General features: G+C 41.4%; 1 protein-coding gene across 3 annotated transcripts in view; it reads right to left on the bottom strand.

Annotated features, from left to right (window-relative positions):
• Positions 1–3,777: 3,777 nt before the first annotated feature.
• LOC140110307 (uncharacterized) overlaps positions 3,778–22,882 on the bottom strand; it is a 50,966-nt gene continuing 31,861 nt past the window's right edge. For all 3 annotated transcript variants that reach the window (XM_072132222.1, XM_072132182.1, XM_072132260.1), the window contains 2 exons: positions 11,395–11,487; positions 3,778–4,133 (listed from right to left, as the gene is read on the bottom strand). In XM_072132222.1, coding sequence (XP_071988323.1) covers positions 4,092–4,133; positions 11,395–11,487 — 135 coding nt within the window. In that variant the 3' untranslated portion in view covers positions 3,778–4,091. The remainder of the gene's footprint in view (positions 4,134–11,394; positions 11,488–22,882) is intronic.

The raw sequence follows: 22,882 nt of genomic DNA on the forward strand, positions 1-22,882 counted from the left end.
CCAGAAGATTGAGATTACCATATAGGGGGTATTTTGGAACAGCAGTTAGTCTCTAGTCACCCATTAACCTTCCTTGTAGACCTGTAAACCCATGCCAAGAATGCACTCTGTCTATGTAGTTGGTGCAAACTTATAACTGTCTTGTATTTGGCACATCATATTTCCATTTCCAGGTCACAGGAGATGTGTACAGCAGATCCAAAATATCTTTTCAAAAATATGCAAGCTGATGTAGAATCACAAGGGCATGCCCACTGTTGGTTTTATCATGTTATAGTTGCCCTTTGATGAACATGGTATAGCATACTTCACTACTCAATGGGATCTGTCTAATCTGTCGACTGTTAATGCAAATTGTGAAATTGTAACTGTCTGCCCCATTAGAGATAGCTAAGAATAGCGATGCCAATTAGTGATACATTTAGATAACTAGGCAAGGCTAGATCTGAAATTAGACAGTCACATCAAAATAGAGAGCTGAAATAAGTCAGATTGCTAATGGAGGATTATAAGGAGGTGGACGAGATGTCACAAAGAGCTATGGGTGCTGAGGAATTGTCTTGCCTACCCACTACTTTTTCTTTGGTTTAGGATAAATGCCAATGACTGGGGACTATTTTCAGGCAGCAAAAAGTTGGCCAGTGGCCTTTTGGTTGCGAACGTGTGTGATCAGCATGGGTCAACTCTCAAACCGATAATAGTAAAGGCTGTCTGAGTCACAAACTGGAACAGAAATAAGGCATGCTCTGGGTCTTGGGGCTTGGGTGGTCAGCTCATACATGGATGTGTGGAAACCACAGCCATATGAGGGAGCCAAAAGAAAAACATTGGGCCACATTTATTAAAGGGAACCTGTCACCACATTTTGCACAAATACAGCTAGTTGCTGGTTCTTATAGAGCCCTAGTAACTATTTGAACTGATTAGTTCCGTCTACCCAATAATCACTAACAGCCGTGCACCACTTTAATACATCAGGCTGTGCGTTGCGGAGACTGATCTCTGATGCCGACAGTCGTCCATAATTAGTAAATCCCCCCCATTAAAACCTGGTCTAGGGAGTTCTAAACCTTTCAGTCCAATTCATTAATCCCTTGTGCCACAAATCTACATCCCACTGAAAGATATAGAATGGTTCTAGCGCCACCCTGGACTAAAAATAATAAATGCCCCTCTTTGCTTCTTATCGGGACCTTGAAATCATTGGAGGAGCAGTATTTGGAAGTAATGTTATAAGGCCCCTTCCACACTAGCGTTGCATTTCACCTCAGGGTGCAATGCGTGAAAAACGGACGTTTTTGGCTGCGTTTTTGTTCCATTTTTCCTTAGAGTCATTAGCGTTTTTGCGTTTTTCACGCGCGTGTTGTTCGTGTTTTTTTGCGTTTTCGTTACGTTTTTCACGCACTTTTTTTTAAGTCAATGGGACTTTTTCAAAGGAACCATGGTTCGGGAATAAAATGTTTTATTTAATTGAAAAAGAATGTCTTCTGATAAGTTAGCAAATGTATGCAAACATCTACAATCTTTTCTTCACTGTTCCGCGCGTATATTATCTCCCGACAAGTTAGCAGATGTGAAGAACAGTGAAGAATAGAATAAAAACAGTGAACACAGTAAACACAGGATCATTTAAGTGAAAAACACAGTAAAGAACACAGTGAAGAATAGATTACAGATGTTCGGCACATCTGCTTACTTGTCGGGAGATACGCGCGGAACGGTGCGAACAAAATAGTATGTGAAGAACAATATATATGTGTGAAGAAGACATTGCAGATGTATGGAAACATCTGCAATGTGTTCTTTAAACACATATATATTGTTCTTCACATGCTATTTTGTTCGCACCGTTCCGCACGTATCTCCCGACAAGTAAGCAGATGTGCCGAACATCTGTAATCTATTCTTCACTGTGTTCTTTACTGTGTTTTTCACTTAAATGATCCTGTGTTCACTGTTTTTATTCTATTCTTCACTGTTCTTCACTGTGTTTTTTTAATTAAATGCTCGAGCAGGGGAATTATTCATGTCACCTAGCAACCCATCCATTTAAAACGCATTGCACTCGCATTTCACTTGCAATGCTTGCGAGTGCAATGCATTTTTGAGGCGTCTCCATAGACTTGAATGGGGCGGGAAAAACGCGCATGAAACGCAAAAGTAGAGCATGCTGCGATTTTGACGCGCATCAAAACAAACGCAAGCACGCCCGTGAAAAACAACGCAAATGAGGAAAGACCCATTGGAAACAATGGGACAGAGTGCAATGCAAGTTCTGTGTGTCAAAAGCACGCGCAGAACTCGCGCGTGAAAAACACTAGTGTGGAAGGGGCCTAAGGGTTGGAGGAAATCCTGAATGCTGGCTCTTTTATCGGAAATCTGGGGAGAAGTTAATATAGCCTGCGCCAGAATCGGTGGGACGTGGGGTACATTTCATTTAAATTTGGCATGTTGTGGGCCAGCGGGGGCATTACATGTGCCAGTTTTAAAAATTTCCCTATGTAGGCTGATTCATGCTCACCTCCCGGGTCAAGCTGTAATCCCATTGATACTTTTAGAAAATACATGATATTATTTATAAAATGGTATTGTTAGAAAATCCCACTGATTTCCATAATTGCACCATACACATAGACAGATAGTAAGGACGAAAGAAAACACAAGATTAGCAAACAAGAAAACATGAAGTGGCAGCTCGCTGGCACCGGTGTTGATGAATCTGATTTTAATATGATCCTCACTTTCAGTACAATGCTGCGGCTTGTACATCACAAATACATTTCTGCATGCTGGAAAACCCTAGAGCCTTGGCTGCGGCTACAGTCGGGTCTCACATGGTTTAAATTAGTGTAATGATCCAGTCTATGCTGCAATTCAGTACTCAGAAGACCTGCTGCTGACCCCAACATTTGTGGATCATTATACATGTGCAGGGAAGTTCCAGAGAGCAGAATTTACAGAATTAACTATCCTGCTGACAGAGGAATGTAATTTACTATGCGATGTTCAGAAATAAAGCACTTCCTGTACATTGTTGTAAGAGGAGCACAGGGTGACACATGGTGACATCAAGATGCATACAAGTCAAAGGCACAAGTATATTAATACATTTTGGGCAAGTTTGTTTCCCACATTTTGGGCAAATCAATTAAAAAGACACAGGGAGATCTATTATCACTTTGGTTGGTTTCTTGTACTGCTGTTTGAGACTTTTTGGTCTCAGTTGGAACTTTTTGGTCTCAACTAAGACTGAAAAGTCTCAATTGAGGCCAAAATGTCTCATAAACAGTACAAGAAACCAACCAACTTGGTGATAGATCTCCCCCAAGGAGTCACTTTTTTTTACACATTTGTTGGCATCTTTAAATGGGTTTTCCATGAATGGGGCATGGGCAGGGTCCAAAAAGAAATTAACAAATATATACCCCTTGCTCCTGTTTCCTGCATCGGAGAAAGTTTCCTAGCCTGCACTCTGCCCAAAGTCGCAAGGGTTACTGGACCCACTCACAAGTGCCCTCCTTGGACCACGAGACCGCACTTACGTTTTTCAGAGGACTTTACTTCCTATGTTGTCCCATGGTCCAATGATGACACTCATTTGGATCAATGTATAGGCCTGAAAAACAGAAGAATTTAGCAAAATGGGAATCAGGAGCCAGAGCAGGGTAAATATGTGTTCTAGATTTCCCCCACCCAACCCAACCGAATTTCTCCAGGCGACCTTGGTTTTTTTTATAGTAATTGAAAAAAATTGCCATTTTATTATTAATTGCATGTTTATTTTAATTTTTAAAGGTTTAAAATACAATACTGGGTTGACATTATGGTCATGTGATTATGCCTTACAACTTCAAGGTTGTGACTTTATCAGAACAACATTTTAACAATATATCAGTATATTGCTGAGTTTATCTTTTTACAATACATACAGTTTTTATTTAATTTAACATTTTTGGTCTTTGTAACATTTGCCGTCAAAATATTATTTTGTACGTTGATGTAGTGTTAGAAAGTGGAGTACCATTTGCTGTCAAGTTATTTACAAAAGTGCAAAAATTGTGGCAGAGCTGCAGCATTTTGAAGAAGAACTTTTAAAAATGTAAAGGATTGGTGTTCTTTAAGTATTCTTGAACCTAAAAAACAAAAGAATTATATCAATAATTGAAGTTATGGCTGCACCCTACTGTGAGATGTAAGACAACAGTAGCAGTAGAGACGAAATTCTGATGTGGTAAAGACATAAGCCCACATTTACTAAGGTGCTTGAACCAGTTTTCTGTCTGAACTGCTTTCAAATGTATGTAAGAAGTGTCCGCGCCATATATGTGTCGTACACATAAAGTCCGACAAAAATGTGTCGCACGGCTCATGTTAAAGGTGCACCAAAAAAAGTTGGTGCACTCTGTCGGAGCTACGTAGACGGTACCAGATTCGTGAAGAATGAGAGCCAGAAATCATGAATCTGGTGCCTCCTGCACGCTACACAGGCAAACTGCACATCGTTTTTAGTAAATCTGGGCCACGGACCATTAAACAAGTCAAAAGGCAATAGAAGAACCATTCAGAAAATAAAACATATGTGGTCCCCTTCTAAAGGAATATGGCTCATTATCCCCAAGCAAGGTTCTGAAAACTCACCGTGCATGTGTGGGATATACCAGACCAAACTGAACTGAACTGAAATCAGCATGTCCGTTTAGTTCAACAATTCTAGGTGCGGTCTGGTAAATTCTGAATGCACACGAGCGAGTTTGTCAGATGAAACGTACTCATGGAAAACGGGCCTACAGAGCACCGTTCTACCCTACCCCACTATATTTATCTTAGGGCCGGGACACATACATCATTTGTCAGTATCTTTCCAGACCAATCAAGTGTCATACATAAGGCTATAACTTACAGCATTTGTGCAGTGAGGGAGCTCTCTATGGAAATGCGTGGATTATGAAGATACCGGAGTCTGCACCATAGAAGTTGTGATATGACTAGAGCAGAGCAATTAATATTGTCATGGGTCATTGGCTTTATGAAAATTGTGGGTCACCAACAGGTTTATTTTTTTATGATTTGACATTAGCTACCTACACAAAGTACAAGAACTATGTTAATAGGGAGAGGATAGTTAATGACCTCTAGAGGTCCCTCGGCATTCCTGAAAGATACAAATATGATTATTTTAGGAATGGAAGTCCTTTCTTTATTATCTCTACAGGGCAGTAAGTTGCAGATTTCAATGTTCTATCTCTCTGAGGTTAAAACACTTTAAAGGACACCTACCATCAGTTTGACAGATTGTAGATGTACAGCATTACATGCTTGTTTCCTTATAAACTAATTGGAACCGGAGGCGCTCATTCTGGCGTCATCATCGCCAGGTTCCCCCCACCGTAATTCTTCCTCCTGCTCCCACCCAAGGAGCTAGAAGAGAGCACAGCCGCGCTCTCTTCTTGCCCCGGCCCTCTGACGTTACCGGCCAGCTCCTAGCTTCCTGGCCGGGAGCAGGAGGTAAGATTACAGCGTGGGGGCATGCATAAATTAAAACCGGACGATGCCGAGAGGCGCTCAGGCGATGACAGCCCAATCGCTTTCCGCTTATTTACATATTATTTAAATGTTTAAAAGTAATTTTCGTAGCAACTAAGCCATTTCTTTAAGCAGTAAATGTTGTTCCAGGTCATGCTGGACATCGACCATCAGTCAAACTGATGTCGATGTCCTTTAAAGGGAAGCTGTCATCAGAAGCCCTTTTTCTTGCTCCACCATGTCCCCATAGAGAATAGTGTACACATTGCCAAAGAGTTTTTATAGTAAAATTCCCTTTTTCCAAAAAAAAAAGATAAGTTCGATGATAGTTTACCTTTCTGTATGTAGAGCTCTGTCCCTAATTCCCTGGGAGTGGCCAGTGAGGAGTAAGGCAGACATCTATAATAACTTGAGGGGGGAAGCGATGGGGCGAGGACATATGGGGGACATGGGGTTTCCTGAGGGTGGGAGGAAACCATTTCTCACTAGCCACTCCCATAGGACACGGCTCTGCCGAGAGAAAAGTAAACTTTGATCCAACTCTTTTTTTTTCTGAAAAAGACAGTTTTACTATAAAAACCTTTAGGCAATGTGTACACTATTCTCTATACGGACATGAGGGGCTAGAAAAAAAGGGGCTCCTGATGACAAGTTCCCTTTAAACCAAATAAGGAGAAATTGGCAGTAAAAGATCTATTCTATATTAAATAAAGTATGAAGTCTGCAGCCAAAACAGATGACACGTCCACATTTTACATCTTAATTACTAGTTTCTCTAGGTAAAACAAAAGGCTAAAGTATTGGTTGATTTCCATGTGATAGATGGCAGGAAATAAATGAGTAATTTATAAGAACACATAAACCACAGGACTACAATGAACTGGTAGCATTCGCTGTCTTTCTGTTCCACATCTTTAATTACAGAGAATGTAAGTTCTTGCTAGCAGCTGCCTCCCACTGTCACTAGAACACAAATCTTACTAATGCTATTTATTTCTAGAACTCATGTGTCTTCTCATAAAAGAGCTAGGTGGAAAGGGTGGGATTTTATTTTATATTAAATCTGGCGCATAAGCACTGAAGCATTCACTGAATAAGGATATAGATTGTTCACCTCTCTAATTTTTGTTAATTCACTGAAAATAGGGGACAAGAGAGTGTCAAAGGAAAAGTAAAATTTAACTTTTAATAGATAAAGATTAAAACAAATTTGTTCGAATGTGTGAGGTACAAGAACCTCCGCCACAGAAGAGTGTGTCTAAAACAAATCTTTACAAGAAGTCTGGCCCCAGTATAAGCACAAATACAGGCTGATCTAAACTGGGGACAAGACCACAGACAAAAACAGGGGGTATAGGCTACTGATAAATTACACTGGTCCTGCTAATAGCTGATGTCAGACCTATGTAACAAAACCACCCCTCTCACAGATAGATCGATAATATGCCAACGAGCTAGCAAATCGACACCAGCATTGCCACCATACAAGCGGCCTGACCTGGGGTCATTCTATGATGTATCGGAGGCTAATTGCTCATGACGATAACGGATAGCGAACTGCTAGTAGGTCTAACTGGAGTATGAATTGATAACTCCTAGCTAATTGACCCCTCAAGCTGTCATGATACCACTATCCTGAGCTTGCACTCCTACGATAATATAACCCAACGCGTTTCCTGACTATTAAGCATTCATCAGGGATCAGATGTAATAGTAATGGTAGTACACTAATTTTGTGTGAGTACACATACACATAGCGTGTCCCCGCATTGATAACAGCGGCGGCGCGCGCGGGGACCGCTAGGTATTTAAAGCCTAGGTCCCGCCCCTTCATGGACGCAGGAGTGGTTAGGAACCAATCGTGAGGACCTGGGGGAGTCGGGCCCTCACAGAGAGGAGACGCCCCCAGAAACGCCGATGGTCCGGCCAATGACAGAGCCGGGGGTAGAGCACGTTGGCGACATTAGGAACAGGAGGGATACCTCAGTGGCAAGACATTTTGCCAGATCCCATAATGGTGACCCTAATCAACTCCGGTATCAGGTGATAGAGAGAATCAGACCCCCCAAACGGGGAGGCAACTGGGACAGACTGATACAACAAAAGGAGACCAGATGGATTTACACCCTCAACACGGTGGAACCTAATGGTCTCAATGAGAAGTTGTCATTTACTAGTTTTTTGTAATCTCCATCTATGGTTCAGTCTGCTGCTATACACCCTAACTATCGGGGGGTAGCACCAGTGTCACTAGTTTACCTGCTCCTTATCCCTATCCATCACACATAGTTTCCCACTATGCTATGGTACTCCAGTGTGTGTCGTTTTTAGTTTCCTCCATTGGATTTTCCTCTTCCATGTTTCGGACCTTAACAGTCCTATGCAACTTCAAATGTCCCTCCTATTCATTTCTGTGCTTTCACACTTTTGCTGATTTCCGTACATGATGGTGCTATGCCTTTTACAGATCTGACCTTGGATGCCAGGTGACGAGCATCCTCTTCTATTCCCCTTTCAATATCTATACCGATAGGTCCCCCGTATTCATGTTTCATCCTAGGGGGGAGTGGCTTCAATTGTTATGTATCACTACTCACCTCCAGCCTGCCTTTTGCCACACACGGGGGCGCGGTCTGGGCGGTCTCTACCCCCGCTCGGATGTCGCGACCATGTGATCGGCAGGCGGGGGGCGGGTCCCGCCCTCACGCTCACGTGATCCGCGTCGCGTTCACGTGGCGGGGGGCGGTCCTCCGCCCCCGGCTCTGTCATTGGCCGGACCATCGGCGTTTCTGGGGGCGTCTCCTCTCTGTGAGGGCCCGACTCCCCCGGGTCCTCACGATTGGTTCCTAACCACTCCTGCGTCCATGAAGGGGCGGGACCTAGGCTTTAAATACCTAGCGGTCCCCGCGCGCGCCGCCGCTGTTATCAATGCGGGGACACGCTATGTGAATGTGTACTCACACAAAATTAGTGTACTACCATTACTATTACATCTGATCCCTGATGAATGCTTAATAGTCAGGAAACGCGTTGGGTTATATTATCGTAGGAGTGCAAGCTCAGGATAGTGGTATCATGACAGCTTGAGGGGTCAATTAGCTAGGAGTTATCAATTCATACTCCAGTTAGACCTACTAGCAGTTCGCTATCCGTTATCGTCATGAGCAATTAGCCTCCGATACATCATAGAATGACCCCAGGTCAGGCCGCTTGTATGGTGGCAATGCTGGTGTCGATTTGCTAGCTCGTTGGCATATTATCGATCTATCTGTGAGAGGGGTGGTTTTGTTACATAGGTCTGACATCAGCTATTAGCAGGACCAGTGTAATTTATCAGTAGCCTATACCCCCGTTTTTGTCTGTGGTCTTGTCCCCAGTTTAGATCAGCCTGTATTTGTGCTTATACTGGGGCCAGACTTCTTGTAAAGATTTGTTTTAGACACACTCTTCTGTGGCGGAGGTTCTTGTACCTCAACACATTCGAACAAATTTGTTTTAATCTTTATCTATTAAAAGTTAAATTTTACTTTTCCTTTGGCATAAGCACTGAAACAAGCACAATGGGGCACATTTACTTACCCATCCGGAGGAGTTCACAGAAAGTGCATTGTCCGACGATCATGCACTGTGCCGCGATTCACTAAGATCGTGCGCCCGGTATCCTGCATGTGTCGCTTCCCCGCTCAGGTCCGCTGGAGTTCACCTTCTTCTTCCTGGTGCATGTAAGTGAATTGCCTTGCGATACAATTTGAAAGTTAAATACCGTGCTCAGTCCGAATCAGTGGGAACGTCTGATGGCCCGCCCCCCCCCCCCCCCGATTTCTGTCACATGAAGGCCTGAGCAGCTTCACCACAATCCAATCACGTGTGACACAATCCCCTGTTAAATACCTGTCACAACCGTGCAAAACCTGAAAACGTCAGAAATCCGACGAAAGTGCCGCCTGTAGCCAGTGCCCGTGCCAGTGCAGGCTATGGAGGCTGCCAACGCAGCGAAGCCTCCTAATAGGTCCGGCTACTGCCGGGGGCACCATCATACACTTAGCGCAAGCGTATAATATGTGCCCCATTGTGTTTTGATCTACCTTTAAAACCAAGTATTATGACCCAGGGACACTTACTCATCCAGGCACCATGACTGTCGTATTTTTCTACCCCTGGTGCACTGAGAAGCTGTTTTGCATTGAAGGGGTTTTCCACTAATAGCACAGAGTAGGTTTAATACAATTTACTGTATGCTCCCAGGAGCCACATGTCACTTGATACCCAGATGACTTTATGTGTCCTGCTGGCTTATGAAGAGAGCGATGCAATTATTACTGTCTGCAGACCCCCTCCCTCATAACCACTGGTGGGACACTACAACTTGGATTATAGTTAAAGGGGTATTCCCAATTAAGTTATTTATAATAAAACTAGAGGATCTGCAAAGGAAAAGGAGTCCACTTCGCGCTGCCCAGTCGAGTTTGCCATTAAAGCAAAGCTACATTCAGAATCCATCATGATAACCCAGGGGCACTTATTCATAGATCCAGACACTGGGGGTTATTTATCATTAGACCAGCTCCTTGGGACAGTTCTATGTCCGTTTTTGGAGCTCCGCTGCCCATAAGATTTTTTAAAGTGTCTTTGGCCCTTTAATAAATGTTCTTATGGTCTATTTTCAGCCTGGAATTTTTGTTTTCAAAAAGTCCTAAGAAAGTCTCAAAATGTATAAAAAGTCCCAGTACATAGACAAGAAGTGGGCTCGAGTAACTATGAGACTTTTTGCAAAAGTCTTATATTTGTTATCCATAACCTCTCTACTCCTGAAATCCACTTTTAAAATTATGCTAATGACTGTGAGCACATACCCTAGCTCCTCTGTGATCTAGCTTTACAGACAGTCTCACCCTCTACCCTGTTCCCTTAGCACTATTACAGTAAGCAGGCGCTGAAAAAGGCCAAGGCTCTATGTCAGCTGTTTTCATTGTTCCTATGTGTATTTATGACATTTCCTATGGGCATGTCATAAATACCTGACTTGAATAATCCTTTAATATATATTATTATTATCATTATTATTATGTTGATATTGGTGGTTATTTATATATACTGTATTATGCTGCACACTGTACAACATAATGTGGCACATTTACTTACCCGGTCCTGCCGCGTTCCCCGAGGTGCGTTGTCCGTTGAGGATGAAGTCTGCCGCGATTCAACAAGATCGTGCGCTCGAGATCCTGCATGTGTCGCTTTCCCTCTGAGATCCGCCGGAGTTCACCTTTTCTTCCCGGTGTATGTCGGTGCATTGTCTTGCGACACACTTTGAATTTTAAATCCCTTCGCTTAGTCCGAATCAGTCGGGTTGTCTGACGGGCCGCCCCTGATTTGTCGCATGAAAGTCGTCGCAATTGCGCCAAAATCCGATCACGTGCTGTGTACATCACCCATGTACTCGGCAGCTTCTGGGACAGTACCGTTCATGTGTATAAATGTATATATCAGTGCATACATGTGTGCTAAAAACTGTATAAATGTGTGTATGTGTGTAAGAGTATATAAATATATGAATATCCAAATATGTATATTGCCTGAGGTGGTAAGGGGACCCCATTCAAAAGTCTTAGATATGCCCCTGATAATGTGCTTCATGTATGGAAAATTAGGTATCTGTGTGTATTATACTGTAGCTGTGTGTAGTCTATCAAACCCTAGAAAATTTTTTCAAGGTTGTCGAATCGAAAATAATATTCAAGTGCACAGCAGCAGAGTATAGTAAAAAAATTAAAGTCAGGAGGAAAGTGGCCATTGCTAGCGGGAGCTTTAGAGTTGCAATTTGTCCTACAGAGTAAAACAAGTGGCCACTGATAAATTCAATATTCTTACCTTGTCAGAACCAAAGTGAGATTCAAACTCAGATCTCAAAATTGCCCTCTTCAGAACATCTGTAGCCACTTGCGTAGCCATATCTGACGTCACCTGTTAAACATAAAAGTCATTTTTTGTGATTGTATGCAAGTCAAAAGAAAACCAATAGTGTTTCCAACCTATTTGGCCCCCCTCCCTGTAAATAAACAATATCACAAATCTACGTGTATATACCTGCATCAACAGATTTAAAGGACATCTACCACCTGGATGAAGGATTGTAAACCAAGCACACTGACATACTGGTGTTTGCCGCTTCTGGCAGAAGCTGCTCTTCTTGTAGCTTCGTATGACCTTGTTTTTAAGAAACAGAGGTTTTAAAAATTATACAGATGAGCCTTCAGGGCTCCAAGCTTCATTGACATCTATAGAGTCGGTAGTCCCTGAGGCTTTTTTGCATAATTTGTGAAACATTTTTATTGTAAAAACAAGGTCCTAAGAAGCTAAAAGAAAAGCACAACCTGCCAGAGGGGGCACTCACCACTATGTCAGAGTGCTTGGACTACAAGCAAATCTTGGCTTAGCAAAATCTAGATAACCAGTCTGGGGGGTTGTAAAAACAAAAACAAAGTTATGCTTACCTCCCTTCTCACTCCTGTTGTCCTGCGCCATCAGTGCTGTGCCGCTGTTTGTTTACAAAGGTTGGGTACACCCACCCATCTACTGCCACACGCCTGGTACAGCATTGAATCTAATGCTGTACCAGCCAACCAGAAGTAGTCGAACGGGAGCATTTGCCTCTGTATACAAACAGGGGTATGGCACAGGTGGGCTGCGGCACGGGACAAGGGGATCAACTGAGGAGGTATGAAATATTTGTTTTTGTTTTAGCAGACCCCCTTCCCACCCAGGCCGGATATTTTGATTTTTCTAAGCAACCCCTTTAAGCGGCCAAGCAGATTTAATTGTCTGGGCTCAGCTAGGTGTCTGTTCTAAGGAAAGCTAGATGTTGGCTAGCTGGGGGTTGAGTAATGCAGAGTCTAGTCAGTCAGTTGCTTGGGGGACATCCTGGTGTTTGCTGATATTCAGTTCACTCAGAGCTTGTTATTGTTTCTTCTGTGACTTGTCGTATCCTGTGCTGACCCTGTGAAACCCCATGTACCAGAAACCTGTACCCGTCCTTAACCCCTTAGATCTTGTGTCTGTTTTAGTGGATTTAGGGGATTTTTTAGAACATTCGCATCCCTGCCTGCCTCAGTGCAAACCACCAAAACTGGTGGAATGAGGCTTTAAACATGTTAAATAGGCATGTTTAATTACCACCTTAGTGTTTTCTTATGTCATAGAGGGGTCTTTTGTAAAACCAAGACTCTAAACCCCTATATTACATAAATATACCCATTCACAGTATACAGGCTGCCATTAGCTACATTCAGCTGTCACCTCCTGCAATAAAGCGCAAAAATTATATTTGGAAAGAATAATACAGTTTCTACAGAATACTTAGTGGCTCAGAAATAGATATTCACCTTAAATGGATATCTCTAAACTCAAAATACATCGCTTATCAGTGAAGTTTAGTTCATCGCATTCAGTGTATGAATTATGAGTAATGTAACTGCATTATTTTAGGTTGGATATGAAGACTTGACTCTTGTTTTCTATTTCTTCAGAACAATCATAAAGTTTTGATATTTTGTGTTTTGCTTTTCCAGGAAATAGACAAATAAATTTTGGATATAAAACCCTATGTCAAGTAGTAGACAAAATGGATCTGCTGGATGAGTTTATCTAACAATGTTATTCTTGGTAGTAAATTTATTTTATTATTATGCTTTACTTAGTAATTTTTTATAAGAATCTTTAAGCTGATACAGAAATTGTTGAGAAAATCAACTTGTTTTCCGTGGCATTTATACAAGGAAGATCATTAAGATATTTGTTTGCTACATACAAGTTAATTTATACAACTATATTTGCTTCCATGACTGTTCCTATTTAAGGGCCTTGAACATTGAAATTCCACGAATTTAAATTCAGGCCGAAGAAGAATTATTCATTCCGAGAAAATACCTCACCGGCTCTCATTGGCTTTCTGCATAACGCATTTCAGCAGCATATAATCTTTGCTACATGGTAATCAAAACAGAAGAAAACATTTTCATAGAAACTCTAAAATGACCTGTTTAGATGTCAATTAAAGACACAAAAAAGGAGAAAAAAAGCATTTAGAACCAAAGTGGTTGGCAATTTAATGGAATATAAGGATCACAATGGAAATACTTCTAAATGGTGGACCTCTGATGGTCGGGGATGGATCTACAACAAGAGGGAGCCCAGAGCAGTAATGGCCTTCATATTATGAGGGTTCACCCTCCATTATCTGGGAAGAGAAACAAACCACTTTCCTTTACCGTCAGGAGTAAAATAGGAACAGTGTGACCCTCATTGATGCAGCTCTCAGATGTTTTTCCTCCATTACTCTCATTGTTTGTTTGTAGGCCTCCTCCTCCCACACTGTATGTATGAATTTGCTCAAAGAGAACATCTGGTAATTTCTTATCCCTATATACCTAATCCCCCAGTATGTACAAGTCAATCAGTATTTCCAAATTTATCTATTGCATTATATCTGAAAATCCCCGAGACCCATCTTGTTCCTTAGGTCCTATTCACCAGAAGTCTTTTTATTCTTACTTCCTGATGATGCAACTGCATGGACTGTATCACAAAGGCTCTCCACAGGCGGGGACACAATTATTTGACTTATGATGATTATAAAAATATATTGTCATTCTTCCCTGCAGGCTGAGAAGGTACAGTCTTTAGCTGCCCAGGTGATACTCAGAATGGGTAATATCGCACATAGGCAGCACAGAAATACTGGTCATGATGGTGACAGATGAAAGCAGACGGGAAACAAAAGGAAGAAAATGGGACTTATTTACTAAGGGTCCTGCGGCCACATTTTCAGCGGGTTTCCCGACTTTTCGGGGATCGCGCCAGGGATTGTGTAGCACGCAATCGGATTTTGGCGCATCGGCGCTAGCTTTAAGAATTCAGGATTCGGACTAAGCGCTGCATTTAAAATTTAAATTTGTGTTGCAAGCCAAGCAATTCCATACACCAGGGAGAAGAAGGTGAACTCTGGCGGACCTGATTGGGGTGCGACAAATGCAGGATATCAGACACATTTATAAGGCACATTTTTTTGTGCTGAAAAACTCGGCTTATACACAAGTATATACGGTAACCTTGATAAGAAGTATAACAAACTCTTTATTTGGATACTGAATAAAGATATGGGTCAGCGTGTTTCAGGAGCAAACCGTCAGGTCCAAATGAGTGGCAATACACTAGAATAGCGGCACTGCGGAGTATAGATTAGCTTAGCTGTATTAAAGGGAATCTACCACCAGGGTCATGGATTATAAACCAAGCACACTGACATACTGGTGTTTGCGCCTTCTGGCAGTATCCGTTCTTGTTTTAGCTTCTTATGTCCTTATTTTTTTTTAAAAAAGGCTTTAAAATTATGCAAATAAACCTGAGGGGCTTCGGGCTCTATGGCTGTTTATTGAGCCTGGAGCTCCACAGGCTCATTTACATAATGTTTGAAGTCTTTTTATGTAAAAAGAAAGCGATTCTGCCAGAGGGGCAAACACCAGTAAGTCAGTGTGCTTGGTTTACAATCCTCCATCCGGGTGGTGGATTTCCTTTAAGTAGTCCTTACCATAGTCCTTTATTCCTTTATTTATATAGCGCACACAGATTATGCAGTGCTGCACAGAGCTTGTCAAATCAGTCCATGTCCCTATGAGGCTCACAATTTACCAGTATGTTTTGGAGTGTAGGAGGGAACCGGAGTACCCGGAGGAAACTCAAGCAAACACGGAGAGAACATACAAACTCTTTGTAGATGTTTATGGCTATACACAATGCTCCAGTCAGAAAATGAGTGTACTGCTAGCTTGGCATTGTATAATACAGCTACCTTTTTTGTATTTCAGTTGCTAAAAATACCAAATCTTCATGAAATGCAAAACAGTGTTTTAATTAGCACAATCTGCAATTTGTCTATTCTTATCTCTTTTATTCTGCTTTGTGTAATGAGAGCTTTGCTTTTGTTACTTATTGTGCATTGTCTTCTTTCCATTTCCAGGCCGGAATCAATCGTCCTTATTTAGTCAACGTGCTATGGCTGTGATAGACTTATTTAGTAAATCTGTGATTACGAGTAAATCTACAATTCAGATTTGTATGCAAATATGTACAGTATCTGAAGCATTTTCCACGTGTCACATCCTTTATATAAAATCACGTGTATGGAACGGAGGTTTTCTTTACAATAAACAATTGCACGTTGTAAGTCGGGTACAAGATCTTTTCTCTTGTTCTGTACTGTGTGTATTGGTTTGGAAGCCAAAACCATAACTTTTGTAATACATGGAGGCTGCTCGCTCATTGACCAGCCTTTTTTTTTTGGGCAGTCTTACAGAGGTTCCTCGTATTTGGCTGAGGCTTTCAGAAGAAATTGTTCTGATTCTTCTATCACATGTACAGTATTATATTAGATTTAACAAGCAAGTTCATGACGTTTATTACAAAACTCATTATGTTTCACTCAAATCTACAACAGTTTTTGATAATGGGCCCTGAACTTTATTAAAATTCCATAACTGCTCGATCATAAGGATGCACCAGTTATATACAGAGAGAGATTATAGTGAGATTGTTGTAGCTGGGCCAAGGCCAAGTGCTGGTCTGCTCTGTAAAATGTAATGATCTGATCATAAGCTTAATGAGAAGTAAGCTTAGTTCTGAGAATGGTATTTTCTGAAAATTACAATAAAGATAAGAGTTTAGTTGCAATTACCTACAACTTTATGCCTTTCTGTTATCCTAATGAATCCTGTCTGCTTAATAAAGTGTATTCTGCCAGCTCTGGTATGTGTAGAAGACTATAAAAATTATGTAAAAATGTTTGCCAATATTCCATCTCTTTCTTCAATATTTTTTTGTCATTTAATAAATCATGAAATGAATGTATAGTTAGATTTCATCAGCCACTTTGGGACAATTTATTAGCAGAGTTTTTTACTTGTGAGACAATGTTTGGCAAGGGATTGTCACAATGACCAATCATGTCATAAACCTGTACCTTCAACTTTTCATCCTGGTAGATATTTTTGTAAAATTCTGCAGCTAATTTCATAAAGAAAATTTACTATAATACTCTTAATGCAATATATATACCATATATACTCGAGTATAAACCGACCCAAGTATAAGCCATGGCCCCTAATTTTACCACAAAAACCTGGGAAAACCTACTGACTCGAGTATAAGCCGAGGGTGGGAAATGCATTGGTCACAGCCTCCCCAGTATATAGCCTGCCGGACCTTGCCCCATAGTATATAGCCAGCATCTGCCCCCCAGTATATAGCCTGCCAGCCCATATCCCCCAGTATATAGCTAGTCCCCTGCCCCAGTATATAGCCAGCCCCCTGCCCCAGTATATAGCCTGCCAGACCTTGCCCCATAGTATATAGCCTGCCGGACCTTGCCCCATAGTATATAGCCAGCATCTGCCCCCCAGTATATAGCCTGCCAGCCCATATCCCCCAGTATATAGCCAGTCCCCTGCCCCAGAAAAAAACCAGTCACCTTCCCCTACTGTCTCAGCACTTCCCCCTCCCTCTGCCTGAAGTAATCTCACAGCAGCAGTGAGCAGAGGGAGGGGCCAAGTGTTCCTGCACAGTGTAACAGTTTGTGAAACTAAAGCACAAAGAGGCTCTGGAAGAGCCCTTCTGGTACATTAGCATAATTTAAAAAGTTAATTTTAGAAGGAAAGAGCCATGGATAACAAATATAAGAAGCTTACCACAGTCACAGTGCCTGGTAACATCTTGTTTATCAGGCTATATTTTGATGGTATATTTTTTTTCTGTGTTTAGCAAGTATGTTTTTTATTATGCAATAACTACAGCCCTAATTTGTTCAAGTAATATTTAAATCTAAAATTGTTGTGGACAAACATGCAGTTTCTAATTTTCCATTTTTGATGTGCAAAAGAAATAGAGAGCTTGTTTTTTGTGGGACATGTTTTCATCTATAGAGCTTTTTTTCTGAAGAGTAAAAAATTTTTTTATTGCAAACATTTGAGTTTATGTAAAACTTTTAATATTTTGTGATAACCAAAAATGTTAAATCTGTCATATAATATAGTAGTAGATATCCAGAAAAATGCAATGAGGCAGCACTCCAGTAAGTATAAAGGTGATTTTTAGTCACTCATGGCAAAATAAAGTGCATGAGTGCAAGTGGATGGATGAGCTCTATTGATGAGCTGAAACGTTGTACCTTATTTTGCCATGGGTGAATAAAGATCACCTTTATCCTTACCGAAGTGCTGCTTCATTGCATTTTTTTTGGATATCTGACCTTACAAACCGGTGGGTGGATCGGGTATGTTGGAGGCGTGTACCCACCATTGAATTTGATCCATTATACTCACTGTGCTCCTCCACAATCGGACTGTTTGCTAATATAGTTGTAGTGTTCTCCATGATGGGTAAAAATATGATATTATAATAGTTGAATAAGACTTTTCCTACTGTATTAACATAAAATGTTCAACAAAACCTATGACAAAGCCAAGCTAATAAAGCATGCATTTTTCCTTCTTTCTGCCCTATAGATGTATATGCATCTTTCTTTCTTTATAATATCTGTACCCATCAGAGATACACCAGCCATGAGGTAAGTTGAGCCTATTGCCTCAGGCAGCACCACCTGCAGCAAGATAGAGGCTAATAAGGGGCACAGTCACCTGCTACAAAGCAGGACCTAACACTTAAAAATAACATCTCTACCCATCCAATGTCAGCGTGGGAGTGAGGCATTGCATAGAGAGCCCACTTACTAAAAAAACAAGGGGAACCATTCTATAGCTCACCTCAGGCAGCAGAGAGTTTAGGTTTGCCCCTGGTACTCATTAGTTCATTCATTACCCAGTTGAGCGGGAATACCCAAGTTCATTTCATAGGGGTATAGCCAGGTAAAATAATAAGGGTTGTCTTGTTTTTGGGGCTCACACAATTTAATAAAGATGTACGCTTTGAGCCTCACAAACTTCATACATTGCATATTAGCTGTGTCTAGTATTTCAGCTCAGTTGTACCGTGTGACTAGCAGTACAGGCAGTCCCCGGGTTACATACAAGATAGGGTCTGTAGGTTTGTTCTTAAGTTGAATTTGTATGTAAGTCGGAACTGTATATTTTATCATTGTAATCCCAGTCAGAACTTTTTTTGGTCTCTGAGACAATTGGATTTTAAAAATGTTGGGTTGTCATAAGAACCAGAATTAACACTAAAGCTTCATTACAGACACCGGTGATAACTGTTATAGCTGATCAATGTAGCCTAGGACTAAAGTACAGTGATTTACCAATATCCAGAGGTCCGTTTGTAACTAGGGGTCGTATGTAAGTCGAGTGTTCTTAAGTAGGGGACCGCCTGTAGATGTGACCTCCCAATCTTTTCTGGCCCTTCAATGAGCCTATTAGTACAAGTGCTGGGAGTTTGGACCACCACAGCTATGATATTGATGACTTATTCTAAAGTTAAGTCATCAATATAATTGTCTAGGTAAACTTTAACTCCCATTGATATGTTTTTTTAATATCAGTGCCAAGTTTTAATAATCTTATGGCATCCCCATCTCTAGTACGCTTTCATTTCGTCTGCTTGGAAGCCAAATGTGGGGGTCTCACAAGTTGGGGTGGACTACAATCTATTTTTCATATCCCTGAAAGTGCTATCTAGTTAATAGGGTACATTATTATGTAATAATTAAGAAACAAGTGCACATGTACTGGACTTGGACTTGCACAAAAACAATCAGAGGTACGAATTGTTTTGTAGAATCCCTCCAACTTACGTAACACATGTGTTCCTGTTATCGGGAAAAGTGATTGCCAGCAGTATAAGCTGTCCTAAAAAAAATAATAACTGGTCCGCAAAATCTACATCAGACACAAGTGTTTTAACCATAGAAAAAGAGTTGCCTTGAATTCCAATAAAAGGTGATTGACACAACAGATTACAAAGACTTCGATGCCAGGAGAAGATGGAAGGGGTTCAGTGAAAGCTGTCTACAGAATTAATGTCTTGGGTGGGGGCTTTAACTAATAACAATGTATCAATAGGAGTAAAGCAATCCAAAAACTTGAGGATCTCGAGATGGTGAAGATTAGCTGTGTACAGTGTAGTTCAAAGACCAGTAAGGAAAACAAAAGGACAAGAACAGAGTGTAACAGATGACTTAGCAGGTACTAGCAGTACTGTACAGGAATACACTCCATATTATACATGAACAAACCCATAATAGGGAAATCCACTTTGTATATTGCTTGTCCCAAAGGGCCATATCATCAGTTTTTCTTTTTTTCACAGTAAAATTGGCCTGTAACATTTCCTCCTCACGTGGAGCTACACTTGTACATTCTTCTGTATGAGAATCATTAACTGTGATAAACGTGTATATATGGTAAAATTCCTATATCAATATCAAGACCTAAAAATGAGCACTGATGCTATCCTTAAAGGGGTATTCTCACAAAGACAAGTTTCTTATATATACTCAGGATAACAAAATAACACATTCTCTAATTCACCGTTATTAACACAAATGGAGCATTTCACAGATACAAGTCCAACTTGTCTCTATCAGTCCTGGTGTACACAATTTCAGTTGCCCCTAGACACAACCCAGTAACTTCTGGCTTAGGGTTGGCCGCCATCTTGGATAAGATCATACAGATGAGATTTCTGTCTCTCTGCTATGTGTCTGTAGCCATGCCCCCTGCCAGAAGCTCAGAGACACTGACTGATTCACATCCTGCCAGGAGATTGTGAGCAGAGAGAGAGGCTGCAAACTACATACTGTCTCATTTCTTTCTATGTGTCAGTGTGTTAGTACAATGTCAGAAGCCAGATGAAAGTGTATATACACCTTGTACCATGGTAATCTAACCACATTGTCACCCCACACAACTAGATGGGTGATAATGTGTCTGCTTAGAGAGGCTCCACCTACACCCTGGGCTTTTGCACTGAGCAGCCTATGGAGTGATAGCAGCTAAAACAGCAATAAAACTGAATATAATTGTAAAGTAAAGGGTTAAAATGATCTTTATTGTGTTAACGTCACTAGGGGATTGAAATATGAGAATTTTCTTTCGTGGGAAAACCCCTTTAAGTCACCTTCCCTTTTTTACACTTGGAGTGTGATGTGGCTATATACTTTCACAAACAAAGGTGTATTTTTAGCATTAGCATTTTTGTTACCAACATATTCTGGAGTCAAATATGCACCATGTAACTATTCATGAACACCTACAAAAGTATTATTATTTCATGATAAAATCACATGATCTTTTGGAATGTTTTGGGGTGACAGAATAACCCAAGGCATACTCACCTACCCCTGTAATTCCATTCCAGTGATGTGACCCTATTCTGGTTTCACCAACTTTGGGAGGACTCTGTGACTACTGGTCTTAGGCATCATATGTACGAAAACAGAGACATATCAGCAGTGATATCAATGTTCATGCACATCAGACTAATGAGGCCCCAGGGTGGCCATAGGAAACTCACTGCTTACATTGCAGCAAGGACTGGCAGGAATGTGGACTGTATCATGGGGGTGTGGGGATGGTGTCACTGGGACAAAGCAATAGGGGTGTCACTGGTGCCCCTGCAACCCAAGTCTTCTGTGTCAGCTGGAGCCTAACTTACCTCCCCGCGCTCCAGCGGCGTCTCCCACAGCTCGACGTGCGCATCCCCAAGAGAGTCAAATTCTGAATAGAAGCGTCATGTTTTCTCCAGGCTGCCTGTGAACCACACCCTTTTTTTTCTGATTGACAGCTCTGTATCTCTTCAGATCTCAGCCTGAAAAGACAGGAAGTCCTCTCCCTTAAACTTCCTGTCCTAACCAGAATGCTGTCCCTCTCACTGCATGGTGAATTTAGAAGTGAGCTCTGTGCGGAAAACTGCAGATCTTTGCACTATTTCACGCACCCTGTGATGGGTGGGGCCAATCGGTGGGAGGAGGCATATTTAAGCTGGGAGGCCTGCACTGCACTTTTCACCAAAGCCACAGTGGGGGTGGGGTGAGTAAGGTTTATTGTGCCTCTTCTTGATGACAGGTTCACTTTAAGAACAAACCTAAATAACCTATCCTGTACATAACCCAGAGCCGGAATTTATAGGTGTCTTTCTATGAGGGGTCATCAAAAAAATCATTATTATTCACTCACAGTGGTAGAAGGTGCCATTTATAACCAGGGACTGATAGATATTGCCTGGGTAGGCTTTTACAATAGGGAACACTGTCTCTGAATGTTTGAGGAGACACATGACCTAGGAGCCTTGGAAATGATAGCAATAAGTAAGCGATGCTTAAAGGGGTGTTCTCGTCTGGGCATTAACATTCAGTTTGATTAATCTGCCATTAATAAACATTTCTTCATTTAGATGTTATTTAAAAAAATTATCCTGTGTGAAGATAATTTCTCATAAATGTAGTCATGTTGTCCCTTAGAAACGAGATAGCTTCCTCGGATACGACCACGTCACACTCTGGCAGCGGTGGCCAGACATGCACTATTGAGCCCCGCCTGACCACCAGGATTTGGCAATCATTACCACAGGACTGATGTGGGACATGTAGTAACTCCCGGACATTTTATATACAATAACCTTTTGTTTCTTTGTGCAATCTCTCCAGCAGAGGTGGCCGTATCCGAGGAAGCCATCTAGTTTCTAAGGGACCATATGACTACATTTATGGAAAATTATCTTCACACAGGAACATTTTTTTTAATAACATCTAAATGAAGAAATGTTTATTGATGGCAAATTAATGAAACTGAATGTTAATGCCCAGACGAGAATACCCCTTTAACTTAGAACTTGGAGCACACAAATGGAAGCTGGTGGATATGACCACCAGACGATGGAACACCTCCATTGTTACAGCTTTCCTACATCCAGTGCATAGTGGTTGCCATTCTATCTAAAGACCCAGACAAAGGTTGGAATGTGTCTGCCGCTTTGCATATATTACCTCCCCCAAGTTCAGATTCATAGATTCAGTGGGTCAGTATAGGCCGGAAAAAAGGGTTTTAGGCCTCAGTCTTTGCACTATAAGCCTCCTGAACACAAACATCCTCAGTCCATGGAAACAGATTTGTGTGCTGGGTAGATTTCAAGAACTCAGCACAGTGCACTGAAGGGGAGTGCTTGCATCATATAGAAATATGATACAAAGAGTCCCTGACTGCCAGAGCAGTGACAACAGTATGACCTTCTTGTTACCATGTTGGCACTGCTGTTAGGCCAGCCAGCAGTGAATCCTTTCATGATATTGCTGTATGATGCAAGGATTCCTGTCCATTGCACTTTACTCAGTCTGTGAGATCTGACTAGCATATGG

The sequence above is a fragment of the Engystomops pustulosus genome, chromosome 1, assembly GCF_040894005.1.
Source record: "Engystomops pustulosus chromosome 1, aEngPut4.maternal, whole genome shotgun sequence".
In the NCBI taxonomy this organism is placed as follows: domain Eukaryota; kingdom Metazoa; phylum Chordata; class Amphibia; order Anura; family Leptodactylidae; genus Engystomops; species Engystomops pustulosus.